At 45.8% G+C, this 25,561-nt stretch overlaps 1 protein-coding gene across 5 annotated transcripts; it reads left to right on the plus strand.

The window, feature by feature from the left end:
* The first annotated feature begins 389 nt into the window (after nucleotides 1–389).
* Nucleotides 390–19,495, plus strand: scaf1 (SR-related CTD-associated factor 1). Of its 5 annotated transcripts, none has more exons than XM_021624375.3 (9): nucleotides 390–633; nucleotides 1,441–1,555; nucleotides 1,649–1,728; nucleotides 2,560–2,663; nucleotides 2,794–6,712; nucleotides 6,853–6,935; nucleotides 14,721–15,005; nucleotides 16,400–16,528; nucleotides 18,908–19,495. In XM_021624375.3, the coding sequence occupies exons 5-9, from the start codon at nucleotides 2,905–2,907 to the stop codon at nucleotides 19,055–19,057; spliced, it is 4,455 nt and encodes a 1,484-aa protein (XP_021480050.3). In that variant the 5' UTR covers nucleotides 390–633; nucleotides 1,441–1,555; nucleotides 1,649–1,728; nucleotides 2,560–2,663; nucleotides 2,794–2,904; the 3' UTR covers nucleotides 19,058–19,495. The 5 variants fall into 5 exon arrangements, with proteins under 5 accessions (XP_021480050.3, XP_021480052.3, XP_090049057.1 ...); XM_021624377.3 differs by having other exon boundaries at nucleotides 14,787–15,005; XM_090192931.1 differs by having other exon boundaries at nucleotides 404–633; nucleotides 1,145–1,555.
* Nucleotides 19,496–25,561: the final 6,066 nt, after the last annotated feature.

The raw sequence follows: 25,561 nt of genomic DNA on the forward strand, positions 1-25,561 counted from the left end.
ACGAGGCAAGTCAGTTAAGCACAAATTCGTATTTACAATGACAGCTTACACCAGCCAAACACTGACGACGCGGGGCGTCATCCTATTGCATCCTATTGTGCGCCATCCTATTGTGCGCCATCCTATGGGACTCTCAATCACGGCCGGTTGTGATGCAGCCTGGATTCGAACCAGCCTCAAGCACTGAAATGCAGTGCCTAAGACCGCTGCAATTATTTGTTATAATAAAGGCTTGATATTCAGTCATCGAAACGTGAAAAAATATAATCTTCAGTAATAAATACACATCTAGATGTATAGCCGGGAAAAGTATTTATTTTGTTCAGGATCTTTCAAATAGCATTTGGAAGGTTGTCGTACCCAACATTAGCCCGATCAACGAAAAACTTAATTTCCCGTCGGCCCTTGTTGACCGGTTTCAAGTGAAGGGAAGTAAAATGTCGGCGATGGATGGGATGGGCCTCTTATTGTGCTTTTAAAATAACAATATCTCAACCTTTAATACTGTATTTTAAACGTAAATTTAATGTTTTAGAAAATAAAGGGTAGTTGAAGATTGTGGATTTACACGGACAAAACATATAACTGGATCTAAGGAATTTAGCGCATGTATTTGACTGGTGTAGCTAGGAGGTGAGCTAACATTAGCATTCCTGGCCAGCTAGTAACGTTAATGCTATTTCTGGCAGGTCTGGCTGTCTAGCTACGAATCTATTCCATTGAAAACATGTGACGATTGTAACTAGTTTTCAGTGATCAAGTGTATTTGCTAGTTAAGTTGATGTTAAGTTGATGTAGTTTGTTAGCCTAGTCAACTCACTATAGTGCGGCCTGATCCAGGTATTTTGCAACATCTAACGTTAGCTAGCCACTGCCAGTTATAACTAATGCAATGGCTAATTAGATAGTTAGCTAGCATTAGTTAGCGCTCTCGTTCGCTGGCTGCAGTTCATTATAGATCTGTGGTCTTATTAGCCAGCTAGCATTACATAGTTACGACCCAATTACTGAATGTCATTATCGTCTATCTTTCGTGTTTTTTCGCAGGAAACTGTGAAATTAGCTAAACGGCTAACCCCGATCAGTAATGATAGCTTGATGTCGAGACTAGCTAGACTACAATTTCACTATTGTTCTCACATAGATGGCCATAGAGGAAGAAACTGAGACAGCCTGAATCCCAGAAACAAAGGATTGTGCTGTAACTGTGCTTCCCCAAATAATTGAGGGGGTACCGTAGAAGGGGAAGGTTTTGGTTCAATCATTTTGTTTATGGTTATGCTGCAACTGATTTGAATTGAGGAATGCTTACATTTATTCACGGTCTACATTTTCTAATATACCTGAAGTGATAAGCGATGTGGCACAGAGGGAGGGTCACACTGCACTACACTACAAGATTCTTCAAAACACAATTTGATTTGCCTTATGTTGCTTCAGACAGAGAAAGACTCCAGCGAAGAGGAGACAGATAAGGATGAAGAAAGGAGTAGGACGAGGTTGAGGTGTTACCAATTGCGATAGGGAGAGCCCAGATGACGAGCCTAGCGAGCTGGTGAGTGTGATTGTGTGTGTGTTTTTTAAAGCTCTTCCACCGACTGTAGCAGCTATTAATGTGTGTGTTCGTCTGTCTGTCCCCTTCGTATAGGGAGCTGTCATTACTGCAACCCCCGAAACGCTTCCCTGCCTGGTCTATCTTCACTGCTCTCCACAGCATCTCCTTGATAGGTAATGCCGGCGTACACTACATTACTTTTAAAATCTTTCCTGTAATTTTTTTTGTCAACATAGTGTTGCCACTCTAAACGATGTGGCAGAGACCGGGGTCACACGCTATAAAATTCTTCCCTTGGTGGTGAGGATTCGCAATACCACGCTGTCTCGCAAAAACAATTATGTAATTAGATGAGCTAGAATGAGCTGTGGGTCAAAGCCGCCTCATAAACTTTTTCAGTCAGACATTCACGCATGCCATGCAGAGTTGAAATATCAAGCCAATACGTTTTTGGATTGAATAACATTGCTTGTCAACTTCAGAGCTGTGATGATCTTACGCTTTGGTTAAAGGCAAGTACAAATGCATTGCAAGTATTAGTCATCGCTCTTGTTTAAGAGTACACATTCTGGCAGACGCGATACATCATCATCACTGGTAGGATATCTTTGGCTATTGCTGATCACCGTTCTCAAAACTTGTCGATAAACATCTCACACTACAAGAGCATTGTAGATTTTTTTGAAAATATCGGGACGTCTCAAAGATGGGATCGGTAGGCCTCAGATTTCTTCTCTGACCCGCTCACATTTAAACAAGCATCGGTGACAGCTACGCGCCCGGAGTAGGCAACGACGTGTATTTTGTCTCCAATCTCAAACTTGTCAGGGACAGCTAAATTGGGGCCAAAATCATATGCCTGGCTAAAGAGAGGATGTCAGAGTGAAAAGTAAGCTGAAATGTATGGGAGAGGGAGACACCCAATATAATAAATGACATAACAGGGAATTTAGATGTGCCAGTTCCACTGTGCGTGGTCTCAGAGTGATGTATTTGTATTCCAGTTCTGACCTTGAAGTGGAGTTGACAGCTGAGGTGAGAGTGGAAGGCTCGTCACTGCTCAGTATCTTGTCCACTGTCACCGCTGGTATAGGCAACAGGAAGTCAGGTAAATTATTGGTACCGACTCAAATACACATCAACAATACTCTACTTCCCCCAAACACACACACACACTTCACAGATTGTGGACCCCAGGTGGTTGATTAATGCCTAACATTTCTTGTCTCATCTTTCAGGGTTGCTCTTTTATCCCCGGCCCTCAGCATCCCTCCTCCAGCCACAACCCCAGGCTCCAGGGAGTACTGACTGGACTGCAGCTTGCCCCAAGCCCAGCTCACATCCTGGCCATGGATTTAACTCGAATCCCAGACCTTAAAGGGGTGCCTGCCGTCCCTCCTCCTCATGGGATCATAGAGACTGCCAAGAGCCCCCTGCCCTCCTCCACATCTCCCTCCTCTCCTTCCTCCTCTCCTGCCTCCCCACCTTCCTCTTCATCCTCCTCTCCTGGAGCTGTGGCAACCAGCTACCACAATGACATCCAAGAGGGAAGGGCCAACAGCGTGATGATGGGTGACGTAGTGTCCTCCACTTCCGCTTCCCTGGCTCCCCCCTCCTCTCTCGCTGACCCCCCTTTCTCCTCCTCTGATCCCTTGTTATGTCTCTCCCCACCCCCTGTTGGCACCGACGGACAAAAAGAGGACGAGACGGAGATCTACGACCCTTTTCACCCCACGGAAGGAGAGAGGGAGGGAGGAGCGGCCGAGGAGGAGGAAGAAGGGGAAAAGTACGATCCCTTTGATCCGACCGGCTCTCCCCCCTCAGAGAGAGAGGAGGAGGAGCGAGCAATGGGGGGAGGGAGGGAGAGAGGGAACAGCGTGAGCAGCAAGGGGAGTGATGCCAGAGGGAAGAAAAGGAAGGCAGAGACTGGGGGGACAGGAGGAGAGGAGAAGGACAATGCTCCTCCAGACTCCACGGACACTCTCTCTGTTCCCCCGCTCTCCCCGCGCTCCCTTCCTCTACCCCTCCGGAGGAGGCTGGACCGAACCAAAGAGCCCCGGGTGAAAGTACGGGACAGGAGAGAGAAGGCGGACCACTCGGACCACTCTGAAATTGAGGAGGGTGAGATCGTGGGGGCCACCGAGAGGGACGGAGGGAATAGGGAGGAGAGAGGCCGGGAAGGAATCGTTCCTCTCGTCCTCCCCATCTCCTCCGGCAGTCCTTTCCTCCACGGGGGAGCTAAGCCGGAGAGGATCCTGAGGGTGTTGGATGGGGATAGCTTTGTGTCGGTGCGGGCTGATGGGGACTGGGCGGGGCCGGTGATGCCTGGCAGGGAGGATGGGGAGCCCATGGAGGAGGAGGAGGAGGAGGAAGAAGAAGAAGAGGAAGAGGTGGTGGTCGGGGTGGGAGATCTTAGGAGGAAGCTGGTCAGCCGGCGTAAGGCGAGATACCGTTCCTCCTTCCCTTCTTCCCTCTCACCTCAGCACCTCCCATCGTCTCCTCACACCCTCCTTCTGCCTCCCCCTCCTCCCTCCACTGCTGAGAAGGACAAGAGCCGCAAGTCCTCCAAGAGTTCCAAGGAGAGGGAGCGGCGCAAGCGGAAGGAGGGAAAGGTAGGGGAGGAGGAGGAGGAGAGTAGGAGGAGGAGGAAGAAAAGGAAAGAGAAGGATTGCGGAGGAGAGAAGAGTGGTGAGAGGAAGGAAAGACACAGGGAGAGGGGGCGGCGGAGTGAGAGAGAGAAGAAAACAAAGGTGGAGGAGAGAGGGAGGAGCAGCAGAAGCGATAGCAGAAAGAGGAAGAAGAGACGATGGAGCACCCCGGAATCTTCAGCACGCCCCCGCTCACAAAACTCCTCAGTGCGGCAAATACGCGGGGGTCGCTCCTGGTCAAAAACTTCAGAGGACCAACATAGAGAGAGAGATAGGGACATAGACAGAGAGAATAACAGAGACCGGTACAGAGACCGAGATGTGGAACAAGATGGAGATCGAGACAAGGACAGAAAGAAAGATGACACCCGGAGAAGGGAGAGGGATAGAGACTCGAGCCGGATAAAGAGGGAAAGAGAGCGAGACGGCATCCGCGAATCGACCAGCCGAGAAAGAGGCAGCTCCAAGAGGTCTAAAGGAAGCATAGAACGAAGGCACCGGGACAGGCACCGGGACAGGCACCGAGAAAGGGACAGAGACAGAGAAAGGGACAGAGAAAGGGACAGAGAAAGGGACAGAGAAAGGGACAGGGACAGAGAAAGGGACAGAGACGGAGAAAGGGACAGAGAAAGGGACAGGGTCAGAGAAGGGGACAGGGTCAGAGAAGGGAACAGGGAAAGACGTAGAGACGGTCGTCCCGTGGTGCCACCGTCCATCCAGGATCTCAATGGCTCTGACCTGTTCGCCATCAAGCGCACCATCACGGTCACCACGACCACCACCACCACTCTCCCCGGTTCCCCCCCGCTGGCTCCATCCTCCCCCCACAGCCCCCCCCAGGGCTCGGACAAGCCCCACAAGAGGAAGAAGAAGAGGCGTCGGCGCTCGGACGAAGAGTTAGAAGAAGGCATGGGCCGGCGTGGGAGCCGCTCCCTCTCGCCGCCGTCACATTACCATAGCTATGACTCGGACCACTTTTCAGACAAACTGGAGATAAACATGCACTCTCTGGACGGGGAGGCCCTGGACTCAGACTACCCCTCTATAGAAGACTCCCCACCCCCTCCCCAGCTTCTGGAACCCGCTGCCCCCAGCGCCAAACCCAAGACTGCCACCAAACCTGGACGCCACCACTTCAAGAAGAAATCCCGAACGGGCAAGAAAGCTGGTCAGTCCGAGTCGTCCTCTTCCTCCTCGGTTCGACCCAAAGGCAAGGGTCTCTCCACTGCCTCACTCTCCCCAACCCAGGCCGCTCTAGCCACCCTCCCCTCGGCCAAACGAGGGCGGAAGATGGGGAAGGAGAAAGATCGTGGGGAAAAAGGGGGAAAGAGAGAGTCTGGTCGGTCTGGCAGGTCCAAGAAATTAAGCGGTGGTGGGAGGAAAGCCAAGCTGCAATCCAAAGTGTCAGTGCTTGTGCGTGAGGGCGTGAGCAGCACCACGGGGGGCCCAGTGGGCTCTGGGAAGCTGGGCATGGAGCTCCTCGGGGCAGGCGGGTCAGTAGGGGGCTCTGGTATGCCGGTGGTGGGAGGTTCCATTGCGGTGGTCTTTAGGAGGGACAATGAGAGCAGGTCTCCGTTCCTCAAGCCCTGCTCTGAGCCTCTATTGCTGAGTGGACGCAACAAGGACCTGGGGAAGGTGGGCAAACGCAGTTCCTTGGCCGCTCCCCCTTCCTCCTCGCTGGCCAATCCCACGGTGGCAACACTGAAGTCCAAGAAGGCCAAGCCCAGCTCCACCACCTCCACTTCCTCCTCGGCGTCTTCGCCCTCATCGTCCCTGGCAACCAAGCGTAGGCGGCGGCTGGCGAAGAAGACGCGGGGAGAGAAAAGCTTAGCCGCTGGTTTGACGGACGTGGATGGCGCCATGGCCAACTGTAGCTCTGAGGGCGGCAGCTGGGGTGGACCGTCCTCCGACATCCAATCAGGAGTCGGGACTAAACCATCCAGTCCACACTCTGGTCCAGCCGGTCCAACCCCTTCCTCTTCCTCTTCTTCATCATCTTCCTCTTCCACCAGTGTCCTCCCCCCGTCCTCCTCACCCCCCCACACCCCTCCACCCTCCTTCACCACCTCGCGTGATGCTCGGGAGTCGTCTCCCGACTCGCAGACTGTGGACAGCAGCTGTAAGACCCCTGAGCCCTCCTTCCTATCCGAGGACTGCCCCGCTCAGACCCAGAGCACCCCCAACCTGCCCCCCTCCAGTCCCACGTCTGTACCATCCTCCCAGGGGGGAGGCATCTCACAATACGGCCCCTCCAGCATAAAGCCCCTCCCTCTGGAAGAAGCCTCCAAATCCCTGGCCTCACCCCCTTGCTCCTCCTCATCTGGCTCTGCCCTCGCCTCTCTCTCCCTTCCTCCTTCCTCCACAGACCCCTCCTCCTCTTCCTCTTCTTCTGTTTCTTCATCCTCAGCCAACAAGCTGCCACCGCCTCCTCCTCCCCCTCCTGCTGCCCCTACCCTCCCCTGGAGTCTGCAGACAGGAGTGGACTGCACAGCCGGAGGAGTTTTAGCATGTAAGTCTTTGTCACGAGCATTCGTTATAATAATGTCAACTAGTAGATTTTTGGTTATTTTTTGGGGGGTATTCCTGTTGCTACTATGACGTATATAATATCTATAAGGTTTTACTAACCCCTTGCTCTCTGTATTTCAGTGACAGCTCTGCTGTTTAAGATGGAAGAGGCCAATATCGCAAGTAGAGCCAAAGCCCAAGAGTTCATTCATGCTACAAGCCAGGTGTGTGTGTGTGTCTTTGAGTAATTATATTCCTCTGTGTGTGTGTGTGTGTGTACAGTACCAGTCAAAAGTTTGGACACACCTACTCATTCCAGGATTTTTCTTTATTTTTACTATTTTCTACATTGTAGAATAATAGTGAAGACATCAAAACTATGAAATGACACATGGAATCATGTAGTAACCAAAAAAGTGTGAAACAAATCTAAATATATTTTATATTTGAGATTCTGCAAAGTAGCCACCCTTTGCCTTGATGACAGCTTTGCATACTCTTGGCATTCTCTCAACCAGCTCCATGAGGTTGTCACTTGGAATGCATTTCAATTAATATGTGTGCCTTGTTAAAAGTTAATTTGTGGAGTTTGAGCCAATCAGTTGTCTTGTGACAAGGTAGGGGTTGTATACAGAAGATATCCCTATTTGGTAACCTGCCTCTACCATCCGTTCTATTGGCCAACGTGACATCACTGGAGAATAAACTGGATGAGTTCTGTTCAAGACTTTCCTACCAACGGGACATTTAAAAACGGTAATATCGTATGTTTCACCGAGTCATGGCTGAAGGACGACACGGATAATAAACAGTTGGCTGGGTTTTCCGGGCATCTGCAGGACAGAACAGCCATGTCTGGTAAGACGAGGGCTGGTGGTATGTGTATATTTGTCAATAACAGTTGGTGCGCAATGTTTAATATTAAAGTCTTGAGGTATTGCTCGCCTGAGGTAGAGTACCCCATGATAAGCTGTAGACCACACTATCTACCAAGTTTTCATCAATATTTTTCGTAGCTGTCTATTTTCCACAACAAACCCATGCTAGCACTATGACCGCACTCAATGAGCTGTATAAGGCCATAAGCAAAGAACAATATGCTTATCCAGAAGTGTTGCGCCTAGTGGCCGGAAACTTTAATGCAGGCAAACATAAATCCATTTTCCGTTATTTCTACAAGCATGACATATGTGCAACCAAAGGGGGGAAAAAACTCTAGACCACCTTTACTCCACACACAGAGACGCATGCAAAGCTCTCCCTCGCCCTCTATTTTGCAAATCTGACCATAATTAAATCCTCCAGATTCCTGTTTACAAGCAAAAACTAAAGCAGGAAGTATGTGACTCAATACTGAAGTGGTCAAATGATGCGGATGCTACGCTACAGACTGTTCCAGGATTCATCCAATGGCATTGAGGAGTTTATCACATCAGTTACCGGCTTCATCAATAAGTACATTGACGATGTCATCCCCACAGTGACCGTACTTACAGTGCCTTGCGAAAGTATTCGGCCCCCTTGAACTTTGCGACCTTTTGCCACATTTCAGGCTTCAAACATAAAGATATAAAACTGTATTTTTTTGTGAAGAATCAACAACAACAACAACACAATCATGAAGTGGAACGACATTTATTGGATATTTCAAACTCTTAACAAATCAAAAACTGAAAAATTGGGCGTGCAAAATTATTCAGCCCCTTTACTTTCAGTGCAGCAAACTCTCTCCAGAAGTTCAGTGAGGATCTCTGAATGATCCAATGTTGACCTAAATGACTAATGATGATAAATACAATCCACCTGTGTGTAATCAAGTCTCCGTATAAATGCACCTGCACTGTGATAGTCTCAGAGGTCTGTTAAAAGCGCAGAGAGCATCATGAAGAACAAGGAACACACCAGGCAGGTCCGAGATACTGTTGTGAAGAAGTTTAAAGCCGGATTTGGATACAAAAATATTTCCCAAGCTTTAAACATCCCAAGGAGCACTGTGCAAGCGATAATATTGAAATGGAAGGAGTATCAGACCACTGCAAATCTACCAAGACCTGGCCGTCCCTCTAAACTTTCAGCTCATACAAGGAGAAGACTGATCAGAGATGCAGCCAAGAGGCCCATGATCACTCTGGATGAACTGCAGAGATCTACAGCTGAGGTGGGAGACTCTGTCCATAGGACAACAATCAGTCGTATACTGCACAAATCTGGCCTTTATGGAAGAGTGGCAAGAAGAAAGCCATTTCTTAAAGATATCCATAAAAAGTGTTGTTTAAAGTTTGCCACAAGCTACCTGGGAGACACACCAAACATGTGGAGGAAGGTGCTCTGGTCAGATGAAACCAAAATTGAACTTTTTGGCAACAATGCAAAACGTTATGTTTGGCGTAAAAGCAACACAGCTGAACACACCATCCCCACTGTCAAACATGGTGGTGGCAGCATCATGGTTTGGGCCTGCTTTTCTTCAGTAGGGACAGGGAAGATGGTTAAAATTGATGGGAAGTTGGATGGAGCCAAATACAGGACCATTCTGGAAGAAAACCTGATGGAGTCTGCAAAAGACCTGAGACTGGGACGGAGATTTGTCTTCCAACAAGACAATGATCCAAAACATAAAGCAAAATCTACAATGGAATGGTTCAAAAATAAACATATCCAGGTGTTAGAATGGTGTTAGAAGTCAAAGTCCAGACCTGAATCCAATCGAGAATCTGTGGAAAGAACTGAAAACTGCTGTTCACAAATGCTCTCCATCCAACCTCACTGAGCTCGAGCTGTTTTGCAAGGAGGAATGGGAAAAAATGTCAGTCTCTCCATGTGCAAAACTGATAGAGACATACCCCAAGTGACTTACAGCTGTAATCGCAGCAAAAGGTGGCGCTACAAAGTATTAACTTAAGGGGGCTGAATAATTTTGCACGCCCAATTTTTCAGTTTTTGATTTGTTAAAAAAGTTTGAAATATCCAATAAATGTCGTTCCACTTCATGATTGTGTCCCACTTGTTGTTGATTCTTCACAAAAAAATACAGTTTTATATCTTTATGTTTGAAGCCTGAAATGTGGCAAAAGGTATCAAAGTTCAAGGGGGCCGAATACTTTTGCAAGGCACTGTACATATCCCAACCAGAAGCCATGGATTACAGGCAACATCCGCACTGAGCTAAAGGCTAGAGCTGCCGCTTTCAAGGAGCGGGACACAAATCCACACGCGTATAAGAACCACTATGCGTTCAGATTAATAATTTAAACAGGCAAAGCATCAATACAGGAACTAGGATTGAATCCTACTACGCCGGTTCTGACGCTTGTTGGATGTGACAGTGCTTGCAAACTATTACGTTTGTACAAAGGAAAACTCAGCCGAGAGCTGCCCAGTGACACGAGCCTTCCAGACGGGCTAAATGCCTTTTTATACTTGCTTCGAGGCAAGCAACACTGAAGCATGTGTAACCGATGTGAAATGGCTAGCTAGTTATCGGGGTGCGCGCTAATAGCGTTTCAATCGGTGACGTCACTCGCTCTGAGACCTTGAAGTAGTTGTTCCCCTTGCTCTGCAAGAGCCGCGGCTTTTGTGGCGCGATGGGTAACGATGCTTCGAGAGTGGCTGTTGTTGATGTGTGCAGAGGTTCCCTGGTTCGCGCCCAGGTAGGGGCGAGGAGAGGGAAGGAGGCTATACTGTTACACATGCATGAGAGCACCAGCTGTTCCGGACGACTGTGTGATCAAGCTCTCCATAGCCTATGCAAGTAAGACATTTTAAACAGGTCAACATTCACAAGGCCGCAGGGCCAGACAAATTACCAGGACGTGTACTCAGAGCATGCGTGGACCAAGTGTCTTCACTGACAATTTTAACCTCTCCCTGACCGAGTCTGTAATTTCACACCTTCGTGTTTCAAGTAGACCTCCATAGTCCCTGTGCCCAATAAAGTGTTGTTTGGAATTCCTAAACATGCCGCCCCCAGGTGGTAAGGTTAGGCAACAACACATCAGCCACGCTGATCTTTAACAGGGGGCACCTCGGGTGTATGCTTAGTCCCCTCTTGTACTCCCTGTTCAACTACGACTGTGTGGCCAAGCATGACTCCAACACCCTCATTAAGCTTTCTGATGACACGTGGCAGGCCTTATAAGACCGCCTATAGGGAGGAGGTTGGAGACCTGGAAGTGTGGTACCAGGACAACAACCTCTCCCTCAACGTGAGCAAGACAAAGGAGCTAATCGGGTACTACAGGAAAAGGAAGGCCGAACACACCCATTCACATCGATGGGGCTGTAGTGTAACGGGTCGAGAGCTTCAAGTCCCTTGGTGTCTACATCACCAACAAACTATCATGGTCCAAACACACCAAGAGGGTTGTGAAGAGGGCACGACAACACCTTTTTCCCCTCAGGAGACTGAAAAGATTTGGTATGGGTCCCCAGATCCTCAAGGTTCTACAGCTGCACCATCGAGAGCATCCTGACTGGATGCATCACCGCCTGGTATGACAACTGCTTGGCATCCGACCGTAAGGTGCTACAGAGGGTAGTGCATACAGCCCAGTACTTCTCTGGAGTCAAGCTTCCTGCCATCCAGGACCTATATACTAGGCTGTGTCCAAGGATGGCCCAAAAAATGGACAGACTCCAGTCACCCAAGTCATAGACTGTTCTCTCTGCTACCGCACGGCAAGTGGTACCGGAGCGCCAAGTCTAGGTCCAAAAGGCTCCTTAACAGCTTCTACCCCCAAGCCATAAGACTGCTGAACAATTAATAAAATGGCCACCCGGACCCTTTGTTTTTACACAACTGCTACTCGCTGTTTATTATCTATGTACCTTACCCCTACCTACATGTGCAAACTACCTTTACTAACCTGTATCCCTTGGTACTGGTACCCCTTGTATATAGCCTTGTTATTGTTACTTTGTGTTACTTTTTTCAAATATTTCACTTTTGTTTATTTAGTAAATATTTTCTCAACTCTATTTCTTGAATGGCATTGTTGGTTAAGGGCTTGTAAGTAAGCATTTTGCTGTAAGTTCTACACCATTGTATTCGGCGGATGTGATAATTAAGATTTTATTTGAATTTCAAGCAGATTTAAGTCAAAACTGTAACTAGGCCACTTGGGAACATTCAATGTTGTCTTGGTAAGCAATTCCAGGGTACATTTGGCCTGGTGTTTTAGATAATTGTCCTGCTGAAAGGTGAATGTCTCCAAGTGTGTTGGAATGCAGACTGAACCAGGTTGTCCTCTAGGATTTTGCCTGTGCTTAGCTCTATACAGTTTATTTTATATTAGAAAAATCCCTGGTCCTTGCCGATGACCAGCATACCCATAACATGATGCAGCCACCACCATGCTTGAAAATATGAAGCGTGGTACTCTGATGTGGTGTTTGCACCAACATAAATCTTTGTATTCAGGACAAAGTACATTTCTTTGCCACATTGTTTGCAGTTTTACTTTAAATCAAATCAAATTCATTGGTCACATACACGTGTTTAGCAGATGTTATTGCGGGTGTAGCGAAATGCTTGTACTTCTAGCTCCGACAGTGCAGTAATATCTAACACTTTCACAACATATTCCCTAAATACATGTACATCTAAGTAAGGAATGGATTATCACAGCCTGTAACTGTTTTAAAGTCACCATTGGCTGGGCCACCCAAGTGGCGCACCGGTCTAAGGCACTGCCTCGCAGTGCTAGAGGCGTCACTACATACTCAGGTTCGATCCCGGGCTGTATCACAACCGGCCATGATTGGGATTTACTTGGCTCATCACGCTCTAGCGACTCCTTGTGGCGGGCCGGGTGCCTGCAGACTGTGGGGAAAATAAAATGGAATAAAAAATCACCTTTGGCCTTCTTCCTCTACGGCAACTGAGTTAGGAAGGATTCCTGTATCTTTGTAGTGATTGGGCGTATTGATGCACCGTTCAAAGTGTAATTAACAACTTCAACATGCTCAAAGCGATATTCAATGTCTGCTTTTTTTCCTACCAATTACGTGTCCTTCGCGAGGCATTGGAAAACCTTCCTGGTATTTGTGGTTGAAGCTGTGTTTGAAATTCACTGCTCGGCTGAGGGACCTTACAATTATCTGTATGTGTGGGTTACAGAGATGAGTCATTCAAAAATGGCACACAGTGAGTCCATGCAACTGATTGTGACTTAAGGAAAAATGTTTGTCCTGAACTTGTTTACGCTTACCATAACAGAGGTTGAATACTTATTGACTAAAGACACTTCAGCCTTTAATTTCTAAAAACACAATTCCACTTTGATATTATTGGGGTATTGTGTGTAAGCCAGTGACACAAAATCTCAATTGAATCCATTTTACATTAAGGCTCTACAAACGCAACAAAATGTGGAAAAAGTCAAGGGACACGGTTTCCAGTTGAAGTTGGAAGTTTACATTCACCTCAACCAAATACATTTAAATTCAGTTTTTCACAATTCCTGACATTTAATTCTAGTAAATTCCCCTGTCTTAAGTCAGTTAGGCTCACCACTTTATTTTAAGAGTGTAAAATGTCAGAATAATAGTAGAGTGATTTATTTCCGCTTTTATTCAGAAGTTTACATACACTCAATTAGTATTTGGTAGCATTGCCTTTACATTTTTTAACTTTGGTCGAACGTTTCGGGTAGCCTTCCATAAGCTTCCCACAATAAGTTGGGTGAATTTTGGCCCATTCCTCCTGACAGAGCTGGTGTAACTGAGTCAGGTTTGTAAGGCCTCCTTGCTCGCACAAGCTTTTTCAGTTCTGCCCACACATTTTCTATAGGATTGAGGTCAGGGCTTTGTGATGGCTACTCCAATACCTTGACTTTGTTGGGGTCATTGTCCATTTGGAAGACCCATTTGCGACCAAGCTTTAACTTCCTGACTGATGTCTTGAGATGTGGATATATTGAAGCGACATCATTTTCCTACCTCATGACGCCATCTATTTTGTGAAGTGCACCAGTCTCTACTGCAGCAAAGCACCCCCACAGCATGATGCTGCCACCATGTGCTTCACATTTGGGATGGTGTTCTTAGGCCCGCTCTATTTTTGTTTCATCAGACTAGAGGACATTTCTCCAAAAAGTACAAACTTTGTCTCCATGTGCAGTTGCAAACCGTAGTCTGGCTTTTTTATGGCGGTTTTGGAGTGGTGGCTTCTTCCTTGCTGAGCGGCCTTTCAGGTTATGTTGATATAGGACTCGTTTTACTGTCTATAGATTATTTTGTACCTGTTTCCTCCAGCATCTTCACAAGGACTTTTGCTGCTGTTCTGGGATTGATTTGCACTTTTCGCACCAAAGTACGTTAATCTCTAGGAGACAGAACGCGTCTCCTTCCTGAGCGGTATGACGGCTGTGTGGTCCCATGGTGTTTATACTTGCGTACTATTGTTTGTACAGATGAACATGGTACCTTCAGGCGTTTGGAAATTGATCCCAAGGATGAACCAGACTTGCGGAGGTCTACAATTATTTTTCTGAGGTCTTGGCTGATTTCTTTTGATTTTCCCATGAAGTCAAGCAAAGAGGCACCGAGTTTGAAAGCCTTGATATACATCCACAGGTACACCTCCAATTGACTCAAATTATGTCAATTAGCCTATCAGAAGCTTCTAAAGCCATGACATTTTCTGGTATTTTCCAAGCTGTTTAAAGGCGCGGTCAATTTAGTGTATGTAAACCTCTGACTCACTGGAAACACTTGTGATACAGTGAATTATAAGTGAAATAATCTGTCTGTAAACAATTGTTTGAAAAATTACTTGTGTCATGCACGAAGTAGATGTCCTAACTGACTTGCCAAAACTATAGTTTGTTAACAAGAAATTTGTGGAGTGGTTGAAAAACAAGTTTTAATGACTCCAACATAAGTGTATGTAAACGTCCGACTTCAACTGTATGTGTTACATATTTGTCTTGGATTGTTTTGAAGGTGTTCAATATCTGACCAAGCACTTCTGTTTCTCATCATACCTTCCGTCTCTCTCTCTCTTGCAGATTCTCTCCCAAACCAATCAGAACCATTCATCGCAGCATGCCCCTTCCTCTTCTTCCTCCTCCCAGGTTCCTCCCCCTGGCCCCACCCCTGCCCAGTTCATCCTGCACAGCTCTCTCCCAATGGTGGGCTGCACCAAAACCACGCCCAGCCACCTGCACCCTGGCATGTCTATGGGTGGCGGCTGCGCCCAGACCCCGCCCCCTCCCATGCCCTCTGGGTTCTCGGGAGGGTCCGGGGGCTCCAGTGACATAGGCTGGGACAACGAGAGCAAGGACCCTGACAAGGTAGCACCATTAAAAACCATGTCTTTCTACCACTCCCATATCTTCCAATTACGGATGTGTGTGTGTGGAAAGGAAGGTCATCTGACTGTCAGTACAGTACCTCATAGTGTTGTCACGATACCAGAATGTTGACTTCATTACCGATACCAGGTTTAGTATCACGATGCTCAATACCAAAACGGTTCCATGGCACAAAAAAAAGGCATATTAGCCAAAGTCACCGAATGGCACTTTATCCAGACAGATATACTCAGCTACTGCTCTGTTCAATTGTTGGGCATCTTTTGAGTTCAATATCATTACATTTGCATTTTTTTACTAACAATTTTTCAGAGACAGCCATGTATGCATTAATTAATCAATTATACAATCATGCAATCAGTTTGACTTTGTTTTTACCAATCTAACTACATAATGGTAATAATTTATTTGAATGGGAAATCTGTTGGGTAAATAAATCTGTAGCACATGGACAATACAGGTGAATGCATATTCAATAGGAGTGTGTGCATGCATTGAGTTATTGGGCTTGTTCTTGGGTGATTCCATGGGGCTACAGATGACAAATTGTATTCAACAACATTTGCGTAGAAGTATCTTTTTCATAAAAATGTGCGTTGTCTCTAACGAGTAACGATGTCATTAATAATGAGGCAGTCAGGACACCAAGGAACTTGGGTCAATGGGTAGCCTTGTGGTTAGAGCTGGATCGAATCCCCAAACCCCCAAGCTGACAAGGTAAAAATCTGTCGTTCTGCCCCTGTACAAGGCAGTTAACCCACTGTTCCTCGGTAGGCCGTCATTGTAAATAAGAATTTGTTCCTTACTGATTTGCCTAGTTTAATGAAGGTTAAATAAAAAACAATAACGTTTTTATTGATAATCAGCTTTGAAATGAACATATGCCTTTTGTAGTTTGCATATCCCAAAGTAAGTCTTGGATAGTGAATTGATGTTAGCTTTAGCTGTCACCTAGCCAGGAAAGTTAGCCTGCAACGCTTGGACACTGGGTATATTCTTCCATTGTAAAGGGTATCGACATTGTTTTGCTCACAGTAGTTAACAGTTTCAACATCTACATGCCGTGTCGCATTATTCAAGTCTGTTAACTTCTGTGCAGCATGAGTGAGGAGCTAACATGATGTTGCCCAGACTCCCAGTGCAGGCTAGAAATAAGCAAGTGGAGCAGGCACTGTGCGCGCTATAGTAAGGGGTCGGCTGCGCTGATAAGAATGGCTTGATCCGTGAGGGACATTTGACAGAAGTACCGAAAGTGGCATTCTACTACAAAACAGTTTTGCATGTTCTGGTATCTAAAAAGTACTGACATTTCGGTATACCTTTCAACCCTAGTACTGCACCTCTAATTTTATTTTTCTCTCTCTCGCTCTCAGTACCTGAAGAAGCTCCACACTCAGGAGCGTGCGGTGGAGGAGGTGAAGCTAGCCATTAAGCCGTACTACCAGCGTAAAGACATTAACAAGGACGACTACAAGGACATCCTGAGGAAGGCAGTACACAAGGTAACCCAGCTCTCTAACCATAAACCTGCTTTAGCTGCATTACATTGTTATTACATGGTTTAAGTGCGCCGTTGCCACGCGGCTGACTGAGTGCGCCGTTGCCACGCGGCTGACTGAGTGCGCCGTTGTTACGAACGCTTTGTTCAGAGTTCTTAACGTTGTTATTCGAGGGTGTCAAACACCTTATTCTATGACTTGATAAACAGTTGAATCAGGTGTGTTAGTGCTGGGCTGGAACAAAAACGTCTGCTCTGCAATGGTCAGGCTTTTGGATTTAGGCTGTAGCGTCTCTCAGTAACGGAGTGTAGGTGCATTTTGTTCCATAGGAATAACAATTGCTGTTCAACCTGTTTGTGACTTGCACATTTTAAAATATTGGCTCACACAATTTAAAAGATTGGCATAATTATTAGACTGAGTGGTGTGGTGTCGATACAATTACTTTGGCTTGTTTGTGAAGGTTTAAAGAATTTCCACAAACAGTTGTTGGCAGTTGTTGGCAGTAGACTTCATAAAGGCCAGAGGGAGTGTAGTATATTTAAGCAATAAGGCCTGAGGCGGTGTGGTATATTGGCCAATACACTGAACAAAAATATAAACACAACATGTTAAGTGTTTTTTTCATGAGCTGAAATAAAATATTTAAAAAAAATAACATATGCACAAAGAGCTTATTTCTCTCAAATGTTGCGCACAAATTGGTTTACATCCCTGTTAGTGAGCATTTCTCCTTTGCCAAGATAATCCATCCACTTGACAGGTGTGGCATATCAAAAAGCGTATTCAACAGCATGATCATTACACAGTTGCACCTTGTGCTGGGGACAATTAAAGGTCACTCTAAAATGTGCAGTTTTGTCACACCACACAATGCCACAGATGTCAAGTTTTGATGGCGCTTGCAATTGGCATGCTGACTGCAGGAATGTCCACCAGAGCTGTTTCCAGAGAATGTAATGTTCATAAGCAACCTCCAATGCCGTTTTAGAGAATTTGACAGTATGTCTAACTGGCCTCACAAGCGTAGACCATGTGTAACCACGCCAGCCCGGGCGGCTTCATGTAGGACAGTGACACCCTGCTTTCATTTATTTCGTCCGAGATCAGCCACCCGGACAGCTGATGAAACTGAGTATTCACAACTGAAGAATTTCTTCACTAACTATCAGAAACCGTCTCGTCTGTGTGCTCGCCGTCCTCACCGGGATCTTGACCCGACTGCAGTTTGGTGTCGTAACTGACTTCAGTGGGCAAATACTCTCCTTCGATGGCCACTGGCACACTAGAGAAGTGTGCTCTTCACGGATGAATACCGGTTTCAATTGTACTGGTCAGACGCCGTTGTGTGGGAGAGCTGTTTGCTGATATCAACGTTGTGAACAGAGTGCCCGTGGTGGCAATGGGGTTATAATATGGGGAGGCATAAGTAACACGATTGCATTTTCTCGAAGGCAATTTGAATGGACAGAGATACGGTGACGAGATCCTGAGGCTCATTGTCGTGCCATTCATCCATCATCTCATGTTTCAGCATTATAACGCACGGCCTCATGTCACAAGGATCTGTACACAATTCCTGGAAGCTGAAAATGTCCCAGTTCTTCCATGGCCTGCACATCCATGTCACCCATTGAGCATGTTTGGGTTGCTCTGGATCAACGTTTACGACAGCGTGTTCCGGTTCTCGCCAATATCCAGCAACTTCGCACTGCCATTGAAGAGTGTGACAACATTCCACAGGCCACAATCAACAGCCTGATCAACTCTATGCAAAGGAGATGTGTGGCGCTGCATGAGGCAGATGGTGGTCACACCAAATACTGACGGGTTTTCTGATCCACGTGCATTTAAAAAGAAAAGAAGCTATCTGTGACACACAGATGCGTATATGTATTCCCAGTCATGTGAAATCCATAGATTAGGGCATAATTTATTTATTTAATTGATTTCCTTATGAACTGTGACTCAGTAAAATCTTTGAAATTGTTGTTTAATGTTTTTGTTCAGTGTATCATGGCCAAGGGCTGTTCTTATGCACAACACGGAGCTGTATATTGGCCATATACCACAAACCTCAGAGGTGCCATATTGCAATTATAAACTGGTTTCCAACATAAAAAGGAGTATTTTTGCATTATACCATTGGTATATTGTATAATATACACACGGCTGAAATGCTGTTTCAGCCAATCAGCATCCAGGACGCAAACTAACCGGTGTATAATGCAGAATATGTTACTATGTTCCAGCAGTTACAATTGGAAGTTGTAATTACAGCCTAGTTAAACTGTAACTACACAGTAATTACGCTGTAATATATAATTACGCTTTGATATATAGTGTGTTTATGACTAATACCGACCTGTGTCTGCTTCTCAGATCTGCCACAGTCGAACGGGAGAGATCAACCCGGTCAAGGTGAGCAACCTGGTCAAGCTTTATGTTCAGAGGTATAAGTACTTCAGGAAGCACGGTCGAAAGATGGACGAGGAAGAGAGGGAGGACAGAGAGATGGATTCCTCCTATTGATTGGACCAGGGGTCGCACTCCCCCTCCTTCCATTGGTCCTGCCACCCAAGGACCAGCCCCGCACTCCTTGCACGTGACTGGGCCCAATGAGGCCGTAGAGTGACATTTTGTTTTATTCCCCTCCCTATTTGCTGTCCCCATGTAAACTCGTAACACCCACCCCCCCGTCTCCTGTGTGTCTTGCTGTACAGAAATGTTGAGTAGATATCTGCGAAATATACACACGCAGTATATGAATTTTTAAAAAAGTACAATGTTGTGGGAGAGATTGCAGAATACATGTATACACACTTACACATGCGCGCGCACACACACTGTATATACTGTAAGTACACTACACTGACTCTCTCCTTTCTCTGTGTGGTATAAACCTGTCATAGTCAGGTGGTTGGTCTGTTGAATGGATGGATGGTTTAAATATAGAGATTTGACACTTGATATTCTGTCCCTGTCTTTTATTTGAAGTCTGTACTCTGAAGGGTGGTTTCCTGAGCACAGGAGATTCTCTATCGAGTTTGCGTTTTAAATCCGGGACCAGGCTTAATCTGTGTCCGGGAAACCAACCCTGAAGGTGTGTGTACTCTGATCAGTGCTTAGGCAGAGAGAGAAATAAATGAAAGCAGGGTGTCACTGTCCTACAAGCTATGGATTTACAGGCTTGCAGCAGACATGTCACTGACTGAGTGAACTGTTTGTAATGGATTCTTTATACGGGCTTAAATGCTGTAGGTAATGTTAGTTAAAAGAGCTACTTTGAAGCTTAAAGTAATTGCGTGTATCTCTGTGTATCCCTTTCTGTCATACACACAGGCAGATCTAGGATCAGTTTTATCCGCCACACAATCCTTACCCTACCCATTAAAGTAGGGAACTGCAAAACTTAGATTGGTTTTGAGATGCAATTTGACACTACTACTCTGTGGTTAGCCTTCATTGGTTTATATTAGTGTTAGTGAGTCATTTTTCTAGTACATTATCCGTCAATAAATGGACATCAAATGAAACATTGAAAGCATGTGACTTGTGACATCTGAGCTCACGTTAAAAGCAACCATGAAAATGAAGTCTTCTGTGACTTGATGGGTTTACACATTGGAAGTTGAAGCTATGCGGTGAGTCAATGCATGTTGGGTGCCTGGGATGTGTGAACTGTGTTGCATGTATCAACGCGCTTGTTCCTTTCATTGTCAGGTCTCCTGTAATCTCTTAGTGGGTGAACACGCCAGTCAGTTTATCTCTACAAGTGTTTGACAAGTCAGGCAGTCAGAATTGGAACCAATGGAATAGTCCCAAACGAGTTAACTCCAAGCAACATCAAGAGCACCTCAGAACTATGTAAGTATATAATTATTAGGGCTGTCAGAGTTGATCAGTTTTTATAAATCTTTTGTAATGTTTAGTGTACCACTTTCTTTTTATCACGATTTTAATGATATTTTCTGAAATTGTAGAAAATACATTGAAAACATCCAAAATACATTATCTATACAGCAGAAATCTAGATGTGTCATGGACACCGGCGTCACGCTTCCAGACAAACTAAACACATTCTTTGCCCGCTTTGAGGATAATACAGTGCTATTGTCGCGGCTCGCTAACAAAGACTGCATTCCCCCCCTTCTCCATGGCTGATGTGAGTAAAGCATTTAAACTTGTTAACCCTCGCAAGGTTTCTGGCCTGGACGGCATCCCTAGCCGTGTCATCAGAGCATGTGCAGACCAGCTGGCTGGTGTGTTTACGGACATATTCAATCGCTCCCTATCTCAGTCTGTTGCTTCAAGATGGCTACCATTGTTCCTGTACCCAAGAAGGCAAAGATAACTGAACTAAATGACTACTGCCCTGTAAGCATTTACTTCTGTCCTCATGAGGTGCTTTGAGAGGCTAGTCAAGGATCACATCACCGCCACCTTACCGGCCACCCTAGACCCACTTCAGTTTGCATACCGCCCCAACAGGTCCACAGATGACGCAATCGCCTGCACACTGCCCTATCCCATCTGGACAAAAATAATACCTATGTAAGAATGCTGTTCATTTATTACAGCACAGCATTCAACACCATAGTACCCTCCAAGCTCATCATCAAGCTGGTGGCCCTGGGTCTCAACCCTGCCCTGTGCAACTGGGTCCTGGGCCGCCCCCAGGTGGTGAAGGTAGGAAACATCTCCACTTTGCTGACCCTCAACACTGGGGCCCCACAAGGGTGTGTGCTCAACCCTCTCCTGTACTCCTTGTTCACCCACGACTGCGTGGCCATGCATGCCTCCAACTCAATCATCAAGTTTGCAGACGACACAACAGTAGTGGGCCTGATCACCAACAACGACGAGACAGCCTACAGGGAGGAGGTGAGGGCACTCAGTGTGGTGTCAGTAAAACAACCTCTTACTAAATGTCAACAAAACAAAGGAGATGATCTTGGACTTCAGGAAACAGCAGAGGGAGCACCCGCCAATCCACATAGAATGGCCAGCAGTGGAGAAGGTGGAAAGTTTTAAGTTCCTTGGCTTGTCATCCAAAACCCTGACAAACTTTTCCAGATGCACAATCGAGAGCATCCTGTCGGGCTGTATTACAGCCTGGTACGGCAAATGCACCGACTTCAACCGCAAGGCTCTCCAGAGGGTGGTGCGGTCTGCACAACCCATCATCGGGGGCAAACTACCTGCCCTCCATGACACCTACAGAACCAGATGTCACAGGAAGGCCAAAAAGATCATCATGGACAACAACCACCACACTGCCTGTTCACACCGCTATCATCCAGAAGGCGAGGTCAGTACAGGTGCATCAAAGCTTGGACTGAAAGATTGAAAAACAGCTTCTATCTCAAGGCCATCAGACTGCTAAACAGCAATCACTAACTCAGAGAGGCTGCTGCCTACATTGAGACCCAATCACTGGACACTTTAATAAATGGATCACTAGTCACTTTAAACAATGCCACTTTAAATGATGCCACTTGAATGTTTACATATCTTACATTACTCACATCACATGTATATACTGTATTTTATACCATCTACTGCACCTTGCCTATGCCGCTCAGCCATCGCTCATCCATATACTTATATGGACATATTCTCATTCACCTCTTTAGATTTGTGTGTATTAGGTAGATGTTGGGGAATTGTTAGATTACTTGTTAGATATTACTGCACTGTCGGAAACTAGAAGCACAAGCATTTCGCTACACTCGCATTAACATCTGCTAACCATGTGTATGTGACCAATCAAATTTGATTTGAAATAAAGTGAGCTTTCTCAATTTACCTAATTTGCTAACCATTACTTTAGGCAAACTCAAGACCTCACTTTTGTATGGCCTCGGCCACTTTTCAACCTCATTTATAATATCCAGCACTAAACCAGTGTCTACATAAACTCAGCAAAAAAAGAAACATCCCTTTTTCATGACCCTGTCTTTCAAATATAATTTGTAAAAATCCAAATAACTTCACAGATCTTCATTGTAAACGGTTTAAACACTGTTTCCCATTCTTATTCAATGAACCATAAACAATTAATGAACATGCACCTGTGGAACGGTCGTTAAGACACTAACAGCTTACAGACGATAGGCAATTAAGGGCACAATTAGGAAAACTTAGGGCACTAAAAAGGGTCCCTGCTCATCTGCGTGAACGTGCCTTAGGCATGCTGCAAGGAGGCATGAGGACTGCAGATGTGGCCAGGGCAATAAATTGCAATGTCTGTACTATGACACGCCTAAGACAGCACTACAGGGAGACAGACAGCAGATCGTCCTCGCAGTGGCAGACCACGTGTAACAACACCTGCACAGGATCGGTACATCCGAACATCAAACCTGAGGGACCGGTACAGGATGGCGGCAACAACAACTGCCCAAGTTACACCAGGAATGCACAGTCCCTCCATCAGTGCTCAGACTGTCCGCAATAGGCTGAGAGAGGCTGGACTGAGGGATTGTAAGACTGTTGTAAGGCAGTCCTCACCAGACATCACCGGCAGCAACGTCGCCTATGGGCACAAACCCACCGTCGCTGGACCAGACAGGATCGGCAGAAAGTGATCTTCACTGACGAGTCACGGTTTTGTCTCACCAGGGGTGATGGTCGGATTCGCATTTATCGTTGAAGGAATGAGCACTACACCGAGGCCTGTACTCTGGAGCGGGATCGATTTGGAGGTGGAGGGTCAATCATGGTCTGGGGCGGTCACAGCGTCATCTGACCGACCTTGTTGTCATTGCAGGTAATCTCAACACTGTGCGTTACAGGGAAGACATCCTCCTCCCTCATGTGGTACCCTTCCTGCAGGCTCATCCTGACATGATCCTCCAGCAAGACAATGCCACCAGCCATACTGCTCGTTCTGTGTGATTTCTTGCAAGACAGGAATGTCAGTGTTCTGCCATGGCCAGCGAAGAGCCCGGATCTCAATCCCATTGAGCACATCTGGGACCTGTTGGATCGGAGGGTGAGGGCTAGGGCCATTCCCCCCAGAAATGTCCGGGAACTTGCAGGTGCCTTGGTGGAAGAGTAGGGTAACATCTCACAGCAAGAACTGGCAAATCTGGTGCAGTCCATGAGGAGGAGATTCACTGCAGTACTTAATGCAGCTGGTGGCCACACCAGATACTGACTTACTTTTGATTTTGACCCCCCCTTTGTTCAGGGACACATTATTCCATTTCTGTTAGTCACATGTCTGTGGAACTTGTTCAGTTTGTCTGTTGTTGAATCTTGTTATGTTCATACAAATATTTACACATGTTAACCTTTCTGGCGCAGGCGTTCCGCTAGCGACCCACCTCAACAACATCAAAATACAGAAATAGTCATAATAAACATTCATAAAAAATACAAGTGTTGTACATCGGCTTAAAGATTAACTTCTTGTTAATCCAGCCGCTTTGTCAGATCTCAAAAAAGCTTTACGGCAAAAGCATACCATGCGATTATCTGAGGACAGCGCCCCGCTTACAAAAGCATACAAACATTTTACATCCAAGTAAAGGAATTACAGTCAAAGTCAAAAATAGCGATAAAATTAATCATTTAACTTTGAAGATCTTCATATGGTTGCAGTCACGAGAGTCCCAGCTACACAATAAATGTTTGTTTTGTTAGATAAAGTCCCCCGTTTTATCCCAAAAACTCAGTTATGTTGGCGTGTTTTCATCAGTATTTCACTGGCTCAAAGGCGGTCAAAACATGCAGACGAATACATCCTAATAGTACCGGTAAAGTTCGTCTCAACATGTCAAACGATGTTTATAATTAATCCTCAGGTTGTCAATTGTCTAAATAATCGATCATATTTAAACTTGACAATAGCGTATTCAATAGAAAGGAAAAACAATGATGCGTCATGCGCGCAAACCAGCACTGAATGATTCTACAGTCCACTGACAGAAAGGTCTCATTCTTCTTCATTTTTCAGAAAACAAGCCTGAAACAATGTCTAAAGACCTGACATCTAGTGGAAGCCATAGGAACTGCAATCTGGGTCTTAACCCATTAGATACTTTATAGGCATTCAATTGAAAATACCCACTTTAAAAAAATCCGACTTCATGGATGGATTTTCCTGAGGTTTTCACCTGCCATATCAGTTATGTTATACTCACAGACATTATTTTAACAGGTTTGTAAACTTTTGAGTGTTGTCTATCCAAATCTACCAATTATATGCATATCCTGAGTAACAGGCAGTTTACTTTGGGCACGCTTCTCATCCAGACGTCGAAATAGTGCCCCCAAGCCATAAGAAGTTTAAGTTTGCTGAAAATAAATGCAGTTGACAGTGAGAGGACGTTTCTTTTTTTGCTGAGTTTGTGAAAACGTCGCACAATTCTATCAGGGGCAGTCGCCATACCCTAGCTCAAGAACAAAAATGTAAAGTAAGCAACAACAAAAAAAGTAGACTAAAATCATTCCAATCCTGATTAAAATGAAATGGCTGTTTAGCATTGGCTGGCTTTAGGACCATGCAAAGCATCGCTCGGAGAGCAGCTGCCAGCTTGCAGCCTTTTTTCTCACTTTTAGAAATTAGAGACATTGCCAGTTTGTTTTGCCTTTCAGCCATTTAGGCAGTGCGCAAATTGCTTCGCATTTGATGTCTGCATTTGAACTCGTAAACCTTATTGTAATCTGATAGCCAAGGGTTAATTGAATTGGGAGGTGGGCAATGTTCCCTCTTTTTGGTTTCTGAAAAAATTTCAGGTCTGCTGAGTGCAAAAATTCTGTGAAACTTCCAGCACACGTTTAATTTGAACACTGAGTCTGTACCCACTTTAAGTTAGTTTTAACAGTGGCCAGGTAGGCTGCTGTGGCTATTTGATCGTAATGTAGGCCTACCAGTGGCCTACCACAAAAACAATGGAGAAAATGCATCCCAAAACATTTTGGCATCCAATGTGTGGTGCTCAATGTAGGCCTAAATTCCATGAGACTTGAAAAAAACATGCAGGGCTTGACATTAACCTGTTTTCCACTTCTTCTTCAGACAAGGTA

This window comes from Oncorhynchus mykiss, chromosome 12 (assembly GCF_057628025.1).
Source record: "Oncorhynchus mykiss isolate SJ-2025 chromosome 12, ASM5762802v1, whole genome shotgun sequence".
NCBI classification, from domain to species: Eukaryota; Metazoa; Chordata; class Actinopteri; order Salmoniformes; family Salmonidae; genus Oncorhynchus; species Oncorhynchus mykiss.